General features: G+C 40.8%; 1 protein-coding gene and 1 pseudogene across 8 annotated transcripts in view; both read right to left on the bottom strand.

The window, feature by feature from the left end:
* LOC108538306 (phosphatidylinositol 3,4,5-trisphosphate 3-phosphatase TPTE2) overlaps window positions 1-16159 on the bottom strand; it is a 66345-nt gene extending 50186 nt beyond the window's left edge. For all 8 annotated transcript variants that reach the window (XM_017886381.1, XM_017886349.1, XM_017886341.1 and 5 more), the window contains exons 1-5: window positions 15975-16159; window positions 10039-10158; window positions 8264-8363; window positions 8055-8118; window positions 7253-7317 (exon numbers count right to left, since the gene is read on the bottom strand). In XM_017886381.1, the coding sequence (XP_017741870.1) occupies window positions 7253-7317; window positions 8055-8118; window positions 8264-8363; window positions 10039-10158; window positions 15975-16006 (381 nt within the window). In that variant the 5' untranslated portion in view covers window positions 16007-16159. The remainder of the gene's footprint in view (window positions 1-7252; window positions 7318-8054; window positions 8119-8263; window positions 8364-10038; window positions 10159-15974) is intronic.
* On the bottom strand, window positions 145-697 carry LOC108538360 (cytochrome c-like; annotated as a pseudogene).
* Window positions 16160-16189: the final 30 nt, after the last annotated feature.

Below are 16189 nucleotides of genomic sequence, written 5' to 3' on the forward strand. Positions count from 1 at the left end.
CCGCCACCTCGCCCAGCTAGTTTTCGTATTTTAGTAGAGATGGGGTTTCACCGTGTTAGCCAGGATGGTCTCGATCTCCTGACCTCGTGATCCGTCCGTCTCGGCCTCCCAAAGTGCTGGGATTACAGGCTTGAGCCACCGCGCCCAGCCAGTCTTAGTTTTAAATCAGGACTGCCCAACAAAATATTCTGATAGTCATTCATAATCTGAATTCTGCTGTATGAGATCTACTAAATTATGGTACACATAAAAAAGTCATGAGACATTTCTGTTTTGTATATAAGGCAGTGGCCAATTATTACTCACTTGTAGCTTTTTTGAGATAAGCTAACAAGTCTGCCCTTTCTGCCTTCATCTTAATGCCGGCAAAGATCATTTTTGTTCCAGGAACTTATTTCCTGGGATTCTCCAAATACTCCCTCAGTGTATCATTTCCCCAGGTGATGCCTTTGTTCTTACCGGTGTCTAAGTAAGAGAATCCAATGGCCTGACCTGTCTTCCACCCGAAGAGACCATGGAGATTAGGCCCAGTCTTTTGCTTGCCTCCCTTTTCCATGGTGTGGCACTGGGCACACTTCTGAACAAAAATCTTCTTGCCTTTCTCAACATCACCCATATTTAATTCTCTCTTTCGTCACTGGCGCTACAAAGGTTCCCGCTCGGAAGCCAGATGTCCCGCTCTACGTACCACATTTTCTTTTTTTTTTTTTTTTTTTTTTGAGACGGAGTCTCGCTCTGTCGCCCAGGCTGGAGTGCAGTGGCCAGATCTCAGCTCACTGCAAGCTCCGCCTCCCAGGTTCCCGCCATTCTCCTGCCTCAGCCTCCCAAGTAGCTGGGACTACAGGTGCCTGCCACCACGCCTGGCTAGTTTTCTTGTATTTTTTAGTAGAGACGGGGGTTTCACCGTGTTAGCCAGGATGGTCTCGAACTCCTGACCTCGTGATCCGCCCGTCTCGGCCTCCCAAAGTGCTGGGATTACAGGCTTGAGCCACTGCGCCCGGCCGTACCACATTTTCTTTATCCAATCTATCATTGACTGGCATTTAGGTTGATTCCATGTCTTTGCTATTGTGAATGCTGCTGCAATGAACATATGTGTGCATGCATGTACCTTTATAAGACAATGATTTATATTCCTTTGGGTATATACCCCATAATGGGATTTCTGGGTCAGATGGTATTTCTGCCTCTAGGTCTTTGAGGAATTGCCACACTGTCTTCCACATGGGTTGAACTAATTTACACACCCACCAACAGTGTAAAAGCATTCGTTTTTCTCCACAACCTTCCCAGCATCTGTTGGTTTTTGGCTTTTTAATAATAGCCATTCTGACTGGCATGAGATGGTATCTCATTGCGGTTTTGCTTGCATTTCTTTAATGATCAGTGATGTTGAGCTCTTTTTTCATACTTTTGTTGACTGTATGCATATCTCTTTTGGGAAGTGTCTGTTCAGATCCTTTGCCCACTTTTTAAAGGGGTTGTTTTTTTCTTGAAAATTTAAGTTCCTCATAGACTCTGAATGAGGTATTACCAGTGAAGGCCGCAGAACAGCAAAGATGGCAGCCAGCTCCTTCCTTTGGAAGCTCCATCCCAGGGGGATACTGACCTGTAGTCAACCCGCACACACCTGCAGGAGGTGACTGGGGACCCCTGTTGTGCGTTCTCACCCAGTCAGGAGGTATGGGATCAGGGAACCCTCCAAAGAAGCAGTGTGGCTGCTTTGGGGTAGAGCAGGTGTGCTGCCTTGTGGGGGATACTTCCTCCTCCAGCCCACCTGTATTCTCCAAAGCCAGCAGGTTGGAGTGGCTGAGTTGGCCAAACTGCAGAGATGGCAGCTGCCCCTCTGGCCAGGAGCTCCATTTCAGGGAGAGATCAAAGCTCTGTCCATAGAACCATTGCTGGAGGGGTTAAAGCCCCTGCAGGGATTCCTGCCCAGTAAGAAGGAATGGATTGGGGTCCTGCTTAAAGAAGCAGTCTGGTCACGATCTGGCAAGCCAGCTGTGCTGTGTTGTGGGGAACTCTTCCTTGTCCAGACTGTATTCTCCATAGCTGGCAGGCTGGAGTGGCCGAGTCTATGAACCACAGTGATGCCGGCTGCCTCTTCCCACCTCCCCGGGAACTCAGACCCATCTGAGGTGGATTCCAACCCGCTGCTGTTGGCAGGCTAGGATTCCAAGCCAGTGGGTCTTAACTTGTGAGGTGCTATGGAAATGGGGCCTGCAGAATGACACTGCCTGGCTCCCTGGATTCAGGCCCCTTCCCAGAGATACGTATGGACAGATTTCCCACTGTGCTGAAGATCCCGGGGGCTGGAGTGTGTCAAACTCCCCGGTTTCTGTGTGTGCCTGAGCAGCTGATGTGCCCGACTCCATACAGTTCTGTGTATCAGACCCAAGGCCCTGGTGGCATGGGCTCACAAGGGGATCTCCTGAACCATGGCTTGCCAAGATCCATGGGAGAAGCACGGTTTCCCGGACAGGACTGCACAATCCCTCACTGCTTCCCTTGGCTGGGAGTGGGGGTTCCTTTGGCTCCATGCTGCCCCCGGCTGAGGCATCGCACCCTCTCCCCACTTTTCTTCGTTCTCCATTGGTCGACCTGTTCATCCAGTCAGTCCCAATGTGAGAACCTGGATATCTCAGTTGAAGGTGCTGAATTCCCTTGCCCCTTTTCATTCCTCTTTGTGAGTGCTGCACACTGCAGCTGCTTCTAATTGGCCATCTTGCATCACTCTAAACATTTCTTTTTCAACCCAGTTCTTAATTCCTATAGTCCCTCATTTATCACCAGTTTCTTGATAAATAATCTGTCCACATTCTCCAGTCATGGGATGATGACTCAGGCCGGGGATCCAGGACATTTTCTGGGAAGCAGCTGAACTTGCAGCCCTGCCCTGTTCGGAACTGAGCTAACGCACTGCAGAGAGGCACTGTCCTGTTGGGAACTGAGCTAACGCACTGCAGAGAAGTACTGTCCGTTCGGAACTGAGCTAAGCACGCAGAAGAAGGTTACTGTGCCTATTCGTAACTCGAGCTAACACACTGCAGAGCGGTACCGTGCTGTTCGGGAACTGAGCTAACGCACTGCAGAGAAGGTACCGTCCCTGTTGGAACTGGAGCCTAACGCACTGCAGAGAAGTACTGTGCGTTTCGGAACTGAGCCCTAACACACTGCAGAGGAAGTACTGGTGCTTCCGTAATGAAGCTTAACGCCACTGCAAGAGAATATGGCTGTTCGGAATGAGCTAACCACACTTGCAGAGAGGACTGTGCTATTCGTAACTGAGCTAACCACACGCAGAGAGGCACTGTGCCCGTTCGAAACTGATAGCTAACACACTGCAGAGGAGGGTACCGCCTGTTTGGGAACCTGAGCTACGCACTGCAGAAAGTACCTGTTCGGAACTGAGCTAACACACTGCAGAGAGGCACTGTGCCGTTCGGAACTGAGCTAACACACTGCAGAGAGGTACTGTCCTGTTGGGAACTGAGCTAATGCACTGCAGAGAGGTACTCCTTCCACCTCTCAGCAACTGATGCCGGCCCTCGATAATTATACTTTTATTGAGGTATAATAAGTATTATAAATTACATAAAATTAAACAATGATCCTATCAGCTGGCATTTCACAGTGAACAGCATTATATGTTTGAAATTAATGTAGTCCTCCACAGAGCCTATAGCAGTATGCCCCCACTATAATTTAGGATCTCAACCTAAGAATACACATTTTGCTTATAGCATCTCTGTCTTTCTTCCCTATGGTAGACTATCAAAAATGGCCACAATTCTTTATAATTCCTTCCATCAAGAATTCGAGTTTATTTTCTACTCCTTGAATCCAGACTGGTAGTGTAATTTGCATTGTCCAATAAAATGGGGTAGAAGTAATACATAATTTTGAGCCTGGGTCTTAAGAGGATTTGCATCGCTTTGTTGCTGCTCCAGGGACTCTTGCCTCTGCCATCATGTGAACAGGCCCGAAGCAGCCTACTGGAGAGTGAGAGACCATATGGGGCCATTCAGCCAAGTCAGGTTATTTTCTTTTCTTTCATTTAAAAAATCTGTTTCCTTCATTCTTTAAAAATATTTTTAATTGACACAAAATACTTGTTCATATTTATAAGGTAGAGAGGGATATCCCAATACCTGTATACAATGTGTAATGATCAAATCAGGATAATCAGCATATCTATCACCTCAAATATTTATCATTCTTTGTGTTGGGAACACTCAACATCCTCTCTATTTAAAAATATACAATAAATTATTGTTAACTGTAGTCACCCTACAGCACTATAGAACACCAGCACTTATTCCTATCTGTAAGCTTAAATCTGATATTTCTTTGTTGATTTTCTGTCTGGATGATCTGTCCAGTGGTAAGAGTGGGGTGTTAAAGGCCCAACTGTTACTGCATTGAAGTCTATCTTTCCCTTTAGATCTAATAATATTTGCCTTATCTGAATACTCTAGTGTTGGATACATATATATTTACAATTATTTTATCTTATTGCTAAGTTGATCCCTTTATTATAAAATGACCTTCTTTGTCTCTTCATACAGTTTGACTTAAAGTCTGTTTTATCTGGTAAGTATGGCTACCTCTGCTCGCTTTTGGTTTCTGTTTGCCTGAAATATTTTCTTCTATCCTTTCACTTTCAGTCTGTATGAACCTTAATAGGTAAAGTTAGTTTATTGTAGTTGGTTCTTTTTTTTTTTTTTAATATCTTGGCAGCCAACTATCTTTTAATTGGGAATTTGATCTGTTTATATTACATTCAAGGTTACTATTAATAGATGAGGCTTTATCCTGTCATTTTGTTCATTTTTTTCTGGTTGTTTTGTACATCCTTTGTTCTTTTCTTCCCCCTTTTTTTTAAATCTTTGTGGTTTGGTCATTTTCTGTAGTGATAAAGTTTGATTCCTTTCTCTTTCTCATGTGCATATCTGTGCTACCAGTGAGTTTTATACTTTTATGTATTTTCACAATGGTAATCATCCTCTTGCTTCCAGATGTAGAACCACCTTAAGCAGTACTTATAAGGCCAGTTTAGTGGTAATGAATTCCTTCAGTTTTTGCTTGTCTAGGAAATACTTTATTTCTCCCTCATTTCTAGGGGATAGCTCTGCTGGGTATAGTATTCTTGATTGACAGTTTTGTTTTTTTTTTCCTTCAGTACTTTGAATATATCATTCCATCTCATTGTCTACTGACCTGTAAAGTTTCCACTGGGAAATCCACTGTTAATCAAATGGAGGTTCCCTTATATGTGACTTGATGCTTTTTTCTTGCTGTTTTTGATATTTCTGTGTTTTTGTTTTTTAGTTTTTTTTTTTTTTTTTTTTGGATACAGTCTCACTCTGTCACCCAGGCTGTAGTGTAGTGGTGTGATCTTGGCCCACTGCAACCTCCACCTCCTGGGTTTAAGCAATTCTTATGATTCAGCCTCCCAAGTAACCGGAAGTACAGGTTCATGCCACCACACTCAGCTAATTTTTTTGTATTATTAGTGGAAATGGAAACATGTTGGCCATGCTCATCTTGAACTCCTGGCCTCAAGTGATCTACCCGCCTCTGCCTCCCGAAGTGCTGCGGTAACAGGTGTGAGCCACCACACCTGACGAACATTTCCTCTTTTTGACTTTTGACAGTTTGACTATTACGTACCTCAGAGAAGAACTTTTTGGGTTGAATCTATTTGAGAACCTTTGAGCTTCCTAGATTTTGGCCATATCTCTCCCATGTCTGTTTTTAAACCTCTTGATTGTACTTTTATTTATTTATTTATTTTTGAGACAGGGTCTCCCTCTGCCACCCAGACTGGAGTGCAGTGGTACAATCTTGGCTCACTGTGACCTCCACCTCCTGGGTTCAAGCAATTCTCGTGTCTCAACCTCCCAAGTAGCGTAGATTGCAGGCATGCGCCACCAAGCCCAACTAAGTTTTGTATTTTTTAGAGACAAGATTTCACCATGTTAATCAGGCTTGTCTTGAACTCCTGGCCTCAAGTGATCCACTGCCTTGGCCTCCCAAAGTGCTGGGATAACAGGTGTGAACCACTGCACCTGGACTCTTGATGGTATTGTTATTTTATTCCTTAAATTCTTCAGCTCCAAGATCTCTGTCTGGTTTTTAATGACATATATATCCCTGTTGAATTTCTCATAAGATCATAAATTATTTTTCTAATTTCATTGATTTGTTTATCTATATTCTCTGCATCTCATAGAGTTTCCTTAAGATCATTATTTTGAATTCCTTCTTAGCCATTTGATATACTCTTAAAATTTAGGGTCTGCTAATGGGAAATTACTGTGTTTCTTTGGAGGTGTAATGTTTCCTTGCTTTTTATGTTTCTTGGGGCCCTAAATTGATTTTTGCACATCTGGGGGACCAGTTGCCTCTTCCAATGTTAGGGAGCCTTCGATGAGAAATACTTCTTCCAACAGTTGTCCCCTATAGTGTTCACTGAGTAGGGTGCTTTGACTTTGGTTCTGGGTGGGTGCAGTATTATAGTCTTCATGTGACTTTTTGTCTGTAATCAGCATTCAGTGGTGTCTGTGAGTGCCTCAGTGGCCTGATGGTGAGTGTTTGTGGAGACAGTGGTATGGCTTTTTTGGTCTGTGAGCCATCATTCAGATGAGTTATCAGACCCTAGGCATATGCATGCTAGGTGCAGTGGCTTTGCTAGTTGTGGCGTATTGACACCAGCAGGGTGGGCACCAGGCAGGCCAGTCCTCAGTGCCTTAGAAGTGCATGCAGCATATGGTGGCTCTGCTGGTGAAGGGGGTGGGGCTGTTGGCAGCAGTGGGTGCCAGAAGGGATGGGCCTTGGGCCTTGGGGGGTGCATGTAGCATGCGGTGGCTCTGCCAGTTGAGGGTAGCCAAGTCATTTTAGACTAGTCAGTCCTTAGATGACCCAGTAGCTGCCCACAGATAGATGAATGAGCTTAGTTGAGACAAGAAATCCTTTCTGCAGGCACCTGAATTGGACAGTTAAGCCCATCCCAAACTCACAAACCATAGTGTCATGGGCCAAACAAATAGTTGCTGTTATAAGCCAGTAAGTTTTGGGGTGGTTTGTAACCACTGGCACAATTGTAACTGGTATCAATTCATTATGATTTTTTTTACTTTAAAGAGTACATTTTTAAAAGAATACTGCCATATCTGGGTCAATATTAAACTTGTGACTACATAGTCTGCATTCACTGATAAATGAGTATTTGTCAGATAAAGACTCTTACCTCAATTGGATTTCTATAGAAAGACTGCCTTCCAGATGATGGAAATGACATAGCGATAATACGTTCTGAAAATCAAAATCATCACTATTAAAAACATTATTATAGATTTCTTATAACATACAAAAAATTAATTTATACATGATCAGACTCCATTTTCACAGAAAAAAAACTTTTAAGATTGAGGTTGATAGAAAAGAGCTAATACTCAGAATAATCAAATAACATATTAAATGATCCAACATAATGACCATTAAACTGGCATGGCGTTCTTAAGACTCCACTAGTACTAACCGTATGCCATGTACTTATGTTGGCCTCAGTAAGAAGCTCTCCCTGTTCTTAGAATTTATTTCTTATCTTAAATACCAGAGAAAATCCAAGAGTTCTGGGCACCAGTGATGGTGGGAACTCCCAAGGTGCTTTGCAGCCCTCTGACTCAGAAAACCTGAGATCTACAAAGCACTGACCTCCTTCTCTGGGGTTCTAGGATGAGAAGAGGTCTCTCTGGGATCCCTGAGACTCAGAATAACTACTAGAGCTTAATAAATTGAAACTGAAATGGAGTCAGCTGAAAATCCATTCAAGTTCCTATGCTGCGACCAAGTAGTCCTGAATTGAGAAGACATGCAGATCTTCCATTGCTAAGGCTAAACCACAAATGTGTCACACTATCACAGTGGCATATATCCTCATGAATAAAGAATATTTTGAATGAATGTGTCTTAGATGAGGTAAAAAAAAAGTACAATTACAAGAAAAAGTGAAGTAATACAAGTAAACCAACAGTTAAAGTGTCACCAACCTGTAACGTAAGTGAGGTCGAGGTCAAATCCATCCCTTGTGTATCGCCTTTTGTTTTCGGAAACCTGAGAGTTTAAAATCATTGTTAGTTTGTGAAACCTTCATCAACATAAAAATAAAAACATTATACAGTATAGATATCAACCCTTGCCAATGGGTCCCAAAACACAAAATAGTTTTTCTGAATCATAAGCATGTTTTGCCACTTACCAGCCTTCTCATCAGCTTTTCAAGTTGTCTTTTTTGATGAATCAGATGAAAAATTCTTATCAGAATAATAAGTCGTAGAAGTCGAACTAAATGTATCCATCTAACAATAAATTTAAAAGATCCATTTTTGCTTCAGAAACAGAATTTTATCAATATAAACTACGTCTAGAGCAGCAGTTGTTAACCAGAGGCAATTTTCCCTCCTCTGCCCAATTACTTACCTTGGGGATATTTGGCAATGTCTGGAGGCATTTAGGTTTTCCCAACTAATGTGTGTGTGTGTGTGTGTGTGTGTGTGTGTGTGTGTGTGTGTGTGTTATTTACATCTAGTGGCTAGAGGCCAGGAATTTTGCTAAACATCCTGCAATTAATATAACTGCTCACCACCCTCTCATGACAATGATTGGGCCCAAAATGTCAGTAATGCTGAGGTTGAGAAATTCTGGTCTAGAGAAATAGTGATACAATAGACTCTTAGCATTTGTAAATTTAATTTTGGGATTTAAGACTAGCATTTTCAATTTTTCCACATCAAAAATTGATTATTCTTTTTCATCTCTGTTATTCCCTTGAGTAACAGAGTTTCACTTCAGCTGCTAATGCACATCAGGCAGGCAACAGATTGAGCTACTTCCAAAGTGTGCTGGCTGGTATCTCTCCTCCCATCAGAAACACCAACGCAGAGAACTGATGGTCTGGACTAGTGCTTCTCTGATTTGGGCACAGGTAAATAAGAGCCACCTGGAAGAGCTTGTGAAGCTGCAGATTGCTGGGTCCCAGAGACACTGATTCAGTGGGTCCAGGGTGGGGCCTATGGTATTTTTCTTCTTCTATTTCTAGCAAGCTCTCAAGTGCTGCTGAGGTTTCTAGTCAGAGGACCACATTGGCTAAGGTTATTTTCAAATAGCTCCAAAAGCCTATCACTTAACTTGCTTAGTTGGGGCCTGAGCTGTAGTCCAGGGAAGCTAGAGTACGAAAAGAAATCAGCTATTTGACCCACGAACAAGCTTAGGAAGCCACCGTCTACATCCTAGTATACATTTGTTCTTTCATTTTCCTCACTGTCATAGTAAAAAAAAAAGAAAAAAAAAAAAGTCACCAGGTCCTCATACACTCTTTAGTTTCCTAATCCCTAACAGTTCTAACTTTGCCTACGCTTTCTTTGCTTCTACCACAACTATACTGCAAAGCTCTACCATTGTGTTGCCACACGTGTCATCTCCTGGTTTCTGTTCTGTTTGCTATGTTTTAGAAACTCATGATTGAAGTCACTCCAATTTTGCATATGGTCAAATAAATTCCCTCTTGGCTGTAGGAAAAATCCAGACAGAACATTTTGTGTGTAAGGGATTTGCAGTTGAAGCACAGAGGGGAATTGTTTTTAATATAAAATTTTTTTATATAGCACATATTAAACTGATAAGAATATTATACTTGATCTTAGCCAAAAGGCCAAAAAATGATACAAATGGGAATTTGATGAGAACTTCAAAATGTAGGAAGTTAAAGTTAGTACAAGAGTGAAGGTCCTTCTTTGGGTACTCCATCTTCTTTATTCAATTAATACGTAGTGTGTATGCTCTTCACTGCTCCCCAGATGTCACGATCTTTTAGTTTCAAAGTATGTCGGAATTTACCTAAACATTTCATTTTAAAGCAATGTATTTGGTATAGAATGAGAACATTTGAAGTTAAAAAGATTATATAGAATAAAAGCCACAGAAAATGCAAAATTAATGAAAAACTTTAAGAGAGGTAAGTCTTACATTTCATACCTGGGAATATTCCTAAGAAACTTAATGTCAAAAAAAATGTAAACGACATCAACCAGCAGAGGAGTCATGATAATGGCGGTATCTAAAACGTTAAATAAGTCAGAAAAATACTGCTGTCTCCTGTAATATAAAACAAACAAACAAAGTTCATTCCCCCTGCAAGAAGAGATAGGAATATTTTAAGAACACAAACTATTGACTCATCCACATTAAAAATTCTACTTTCATGATTTAAAATGTATTTTCTAGAGTAGACTAAGGGGAAAATACAACATTCATGGGAAGTTTTCAAACAATAAAGTTATATTCATCATTTGACACATATATATATATATATATGACTAAAGCACCAATATGGCAATTCAAGTGCCATGATACAACTAAATGCGTAATAATCACCCTTATCGTGGACAGTGGGGTATCTATCCCCTCAAGCATTTGTTATTCATGTTACAAACAACCCAATTACACTCTTTCAGTCATTTAAAAATATACAATCAAGTTATTGTTGACCATGGTCAATCTGTTGTGCTATCAAATAGTAGGCGCTACTCATTCTATTTTTTTGTATACATTAACCATCTCTATCTCCCACCCCCAAGCCCCTACTACCATTCCCAGCCTCTGATGACCATCCTTCTACTCTCTAGAGCTGTGAGTTCAATTGTTTTTTTTTCTAGAGCCCCAAAATAAGTGAGAACATGTGAGGTTTGTCCTTCTGTGCTTGGCTTATTTCACCTAACAAACATAGTGATCCCCTGTTCCATTCATGTTGTTCCAAATGACAGGATCTCTTTTTTTTTTTTTTTTTTTTTTTTTTTTTTTTTGAGATGGAGTTTCAGTGTTGTTACCCAGGCTGGAGTGCAATGGCACGATCTTGGCTCACTGCAACCTCCACCTCCCAGGTTCAAGTGATTCTCCTGCCTCAGCCTTATAAGTAGCTGGGATTACAGGCACCCAGCACCACACCCAGCTAATTTTTGTATTTTTAGTAGAGATGGGGTTTCACCACGTTGGTCAGGCTGGTCTCGAACACCTGGCCTCAGGTGATCTGCCCACCTCAGCCTCCCAAAGTGCTGGGATTACAGGTGTGAGCCACCACACTCGGCCAGGATCTTATTGATTTTTATGGCTAAATAATACTCTCTTGTGTATATGTACTGTATTTTCTTTATCCATTCATCTGTTGATGGACACAAGTTGCTTCCAAATCTTAGCTATTATGAACAGTGCTGCAACAAACAGGGAATGCAGATATCTCTTCTATATACTGATTTCCTTTCTTGTGGGTATCTACTCAGCAGTGGGATTGCTGGATCATATGGTAGCTCTATTTTTAGTTTTTTGAGGAACCTCCAAACTGTTCTCCAAAGTGATTCTACTAATTTACATTTCCATGAACAGTGTATGAGGGTTCTCTTATCTTCACATCTTTGTCAGGATTTGTTATTGCCTGACTTTTGGATATAAACCGTTTTAGCTGGGGTGAGGTGATATCTCATTGTAGTTTCCTACACTGCCAATTTCTCTAATGATCTATAATGTTAAGCATCTCTTGATATGCCTGTTTATGTATGTTTTCTTTTGAGAAATGCCTATGCAAATCTTATGCTCACTAAAATAGTTAGATTATTAGATTTTTTCCTAGAGAGTTGTTTGGGCTCCTTGCATATTCTGGTTATTAATCCCTTTTCAGATGGGTAGTTTGTAAATATTTTCTGCCACTCTGTGGGCTGTCTCTTCACTTTGTTAATTGTTTCCTTTGCTATGAAGAAGCTTTTTAAGTTGATGCAATCCCATTTGTCCATTTTTGCTTTGGTTGCCTGTGCTTGTCGGGTATGGCCCAAGTAATTTTTGCTCCGACCAATGTCCTGGAGATTCTTCCCAATGTTCTCTTGTAGTATAGCAGTTTCATTGAGGTCTTACATTTAAGTCTTTAATCCATGTTGATTTGATTTTTATATATGGTGAGAGGTAGGGGTCTAGGTGCATTATTCTATATGTGTATATCCAGTTTTCCCAGAACCATTTGTTGAAGAGAAGTCTTTTGTTCAATGTATGTTCTTGGCACATATACGAAAAAAGAGTTCACTGTAAGTGTGTGGATTTGTTTCTGGGTTCTCTATTCTGTTCCAGTGGTCTATACATCTGTTTTTATGCCAGTGCCATGGTGTTTTGGTTATATATGTAGTATAATTTGAAGTCAGGTAACGTGATTCCTCCCGCTTTGTTCTTTTTGCTTAGAATAGCTTTGGCTATTCTGGGTCTTTTGTGGCTCCACATAAATTTTAGGATTGTTTCTTCTATTTCTGTGAAGAATGTCATTCATATTTTGATATGGAGTGCAATGAATCTGTAAATTGCTTTGGAGAGTATGGACATTTAAACAATATTGATTCTTCCAATCCATGAACATGGAATCTCTTTCCATTTCTTGGTGTCCTCTTCAATTTCTTTCTTCAGTGTTTTATCATTTTCATTATAAAGGTCTTACACTTCTTTGGTTAGGTTAATTTCTAGGTATTTAATTTTATTTGTGGCTATTGTATATAGGATCACTTTTTAAATGTCCTTTCCAAATGGTTCACTGTTGACATATAGAAATACTACTGATTTTTGTATATTGATTTTGTATCCTGCAATTTTCTGAATTTATCAATTCTAAGTTTTTTGTGGCGTCTTTAGTATTTTCCAAATAAAATGTATCATCTGCAAACACAAGGATAATTTTATTTCTTCCATCCCAATTTGGATTTCTTTTTATATTCCCTTTATTTCTTTCTCTTTTATGATGGCTCTAGCTAGGACTTCTAGTACTATGTTGAATAACATAGTGGTAAAAGTGGGCATCCTCGTTGTGTTCTAGATTGCAGATGAAAGCTTTCCAGTTTTTTCCCCATTCAGTGTAGTATTGACTGTGGGTCTGTCATATATGGCTTTTATTATGTTGAAGTGTGTATACCCAGTTTTTTTAGGGTGTTTACCATGAAGGGATGTTGGATTTTATCAAATGCTTTTTAGCATCAACTGAAATGATCTTATGGTTTTTATCCTTTACTGTGTTGATATAATGTATCGCATTGATTGATTTGCAAATATTGAACCATTCTTGCATCCCAGAGGTACATCCCACTTGTCATGATGAATGATCTTTCCCATATATTGTTGAATTCACTTTTCTAGTATCTTGTTGAGGATTTTTGCATCAATATTTATCAGATATGTTGGCATTTTTTTTTGGTTTTTGTTTTGCTTTGTTTTTTTTTTTTTGAGACTGAGTCTTACTCTGTCACCCAGGCTGGAATGCAGTGGCATGATCTCAGCTCACTGCAACCTCTGCCTCCCAGGTTCAAGTGATTCTCCTGCCTTGGCCTCAGGAGTAGCTAAAATTACAGGCGCCCGGTCACCACACCCAACTAATTTTCATATTTTTAGTAGAGACAGGGTTTTATCATACTGGCCAGGCTGGTCTTGAACTCCTGACCTCCAGTAAACCACCCACCTCTGCCTCCCAAAGTGCTGGGATTACAGGAGTGAGCCACCACTTCCAGCCTATGTGTGTCTTTACGGGAGAAGAGTGTTTCCTGTAGGCAACAGATCAATGGGTCTTTTTATTTTTTTATTTATTTTTTATTTTTTTGAGATGAAGTCTTGCTCTGTCACCAGGCTGGAGTGCAGTGGTGCCATCTCGGCTCATTGCAACCTCTGCCTCCCGGATTCAAGCTATTCTCCTGCCTCAGCCTCCTGAGTAGCTGGGACTACAGGTGCGTACCATCATGCCCAGTTAATTTTTGTATTTTTAGTAGAGACAGCATTTCACCATGTTTGCCAGGATGGTCTCTATTTCTTGACCTCGTGATCCACCTGCCTTGGCCTCCCAAAGTGCTGGGATTACAGGCATAAGCCACCACACCTGGCTGGGTCTTGTTTTTTCATCCATTCATCCACTCTGTCTTTTGATTGAAAAGTTTAGTCTGCTGACACTCAACATTGTTATTGATAAGTAAGGACTTACTCCTGCCATTTTGTTATTTATTTTTCTGGTTGTTTTGGGGTCTTTTCTTCCTTCTTTCCTTCCTGTCTTCCATTAGTGAACGTAATTTTCTCTGGTGATATGATTTAGTTACTTGCTTTTTATTTTTCATGTATCCATTGTCATGTCTTTTGGTTTGAGGTTACCATGAGGCTTGTAAATACTATCTTATAACCCATTATTTTAATCTTATAATAAGTTAACACTGTTTTCATAAACTAGTAAAAGAAAACTGATAAAACTCTACAACTTAACTTTGTGTCCCTATTTTAACTTTTGTTTCTATCTTATTACACCATTTATGTCTTGAAAAGTTGTAGTTAATATTTTTGATTGGCTCATCCTTTAGTCTCTCTACTTAGAGTAAGAGTAGTTTACACATCATAGTTACAGTGTCATAACATTCTGCATTTTTCTGTGGACCTACTATTACCAGTGAGTTTTATACCTTCAGGTTGTTACTTATTGCTCATTAATGTCGTTGTCTTTCTGATTGAAGTACTCCCTTTAGCACTTCTTCTAGGACAGGTCTGGTGTTGACGAAATCCCTCAGCTTCCGTTTGTGTGGAAAAGTCTTTTTTTCTCCTTCACTTTGAAGGATATTTTCACTGGATACACTGTTTCAAGGTAAATGTTCTTTTCCTTCAGCACTTTCAATATGTCATGCCACTTTCTCCTGGCCTGAAACGTTTCTACTAAAGAGTCTGCTGTCAGATATACTGTAGCTCCATTGTATATATTGGTTTCTTTTCTCTTGCTGCTTTTAAGATCCTTTCTTTATCCTTGATCTTTGAGACTGTGATTATTACATTCCTTGAGGTAGTCTTCTTTGAGTTGTATCTGCTTGGTGTTTTATAACTTTCTTGTACTTGGATATTGGTATCTTTCTGGGGGTTTCGGAAGTTCTGTTACTATCCCTTTGAATACACTTTCTACACCTCGCATCTCCCCTTTAAGGCCAATACCACTTAGATTTGTTTTTGATCTAGGCGCTGTCTGGGAATCAGGGCCTAGATCAAAAACTTTATTTATTTATTTATTTTTGAGACGGAGTCTCACTCTGTCGCCCAAACTGGAGTGTAGTGGCTGGATTTCAGCTCACTGCAAGCTCCGCCTTTCGGGTTCACGCCATTCTCCTGCCTCAGCCTCCCGAGTAGCTGGGACTACAGGCACCCGCCACCTCGCCCAGCTAGTTTTTTGTATTTTTCAGTAGAGACAGGGTTTCACTGGGTTAGCCAGGATGGTCTCAATCTCCTGACCTTGTGATCTGCCCGTCTCGGCCTCCCAAAGTGCTGGGATTACAGGCTTGAGCCACCGCGCCCAGCCTAGATCAAAAACTTTAAAAGTCTACCTAGTATTTTATTGTGCTATGGCTGAGCTGTCACTCAAACCACAAGATGCAGTCCCTCCCACTCTTTCCACCCCTCTCCAAAGGCAGAGGAGCATCAATCCATGGCCACCTCAAACACAGGCCATGGTGGGTACTGCCAGACTACCGCCAATGTTCTCATAAGGCCCAAAGGCTCTTAAGTCAGTTTGTGGTGAATGCTCCTGTGAATTATTTTAAAATGTTTCTGTTTGTTTTTTTGTTTTGTTTTGTTTTTGACATGGAGTCTCGCCCTGTCACCCAGGCTAGAGTGCAATGGCGTGATCTCGGCTCAATGCAACTTCTGCCTCTCAGGTTCAAATGATTTTCCTGCCTCAGCCCCCCAGGCAGCTGGGATTACAGGCACCCATCACCATGCCCAGCTAATTTTTCTATTTTTAGTAGAGACGGGTTTTCACCATGTTGGCCAGGATTGTCTCTAACTCCTGACCTTGGGGTCCTCCCACCTCAGCCTCCCACAGTGCTTCTTATAAAAGTACAAAACAGTTAATGCATTATAAAAATAATCACACTTACCCTTCAACAAATACTCGAAGAACAACATCCATGAGAAAAAATAAGGCAATAGCTAGAGAAATAGAACGATACACCAAGGGAATATAAAGTTTGCTACCATTGAAAATTAGGTCGGCAAGGAGGAGCGTGACATCCAGTAAGACCAGGAAAACTCCAAATATTCTAAAATAAATAAATAAATAAATAAATAAATAAATAAACAAATAAACGCAAAG

Source organism: Rhinopithecus bieti, unplaced genomic scaffold, assembly GCF_001698545.2.
Source record: "Rhinopithecus bieti isolate Rb0 unplaced genomic scaffold, ASM169854v2 scaffold_1014, whole genome shotgun sequence".
NCBI classification, from domain to species: Eukaryota; Metazoa; Chordata; class Mammalia; order Primates; family Cercopithecidae; genus Rhinopithecus; species Rhinopithecus bieti.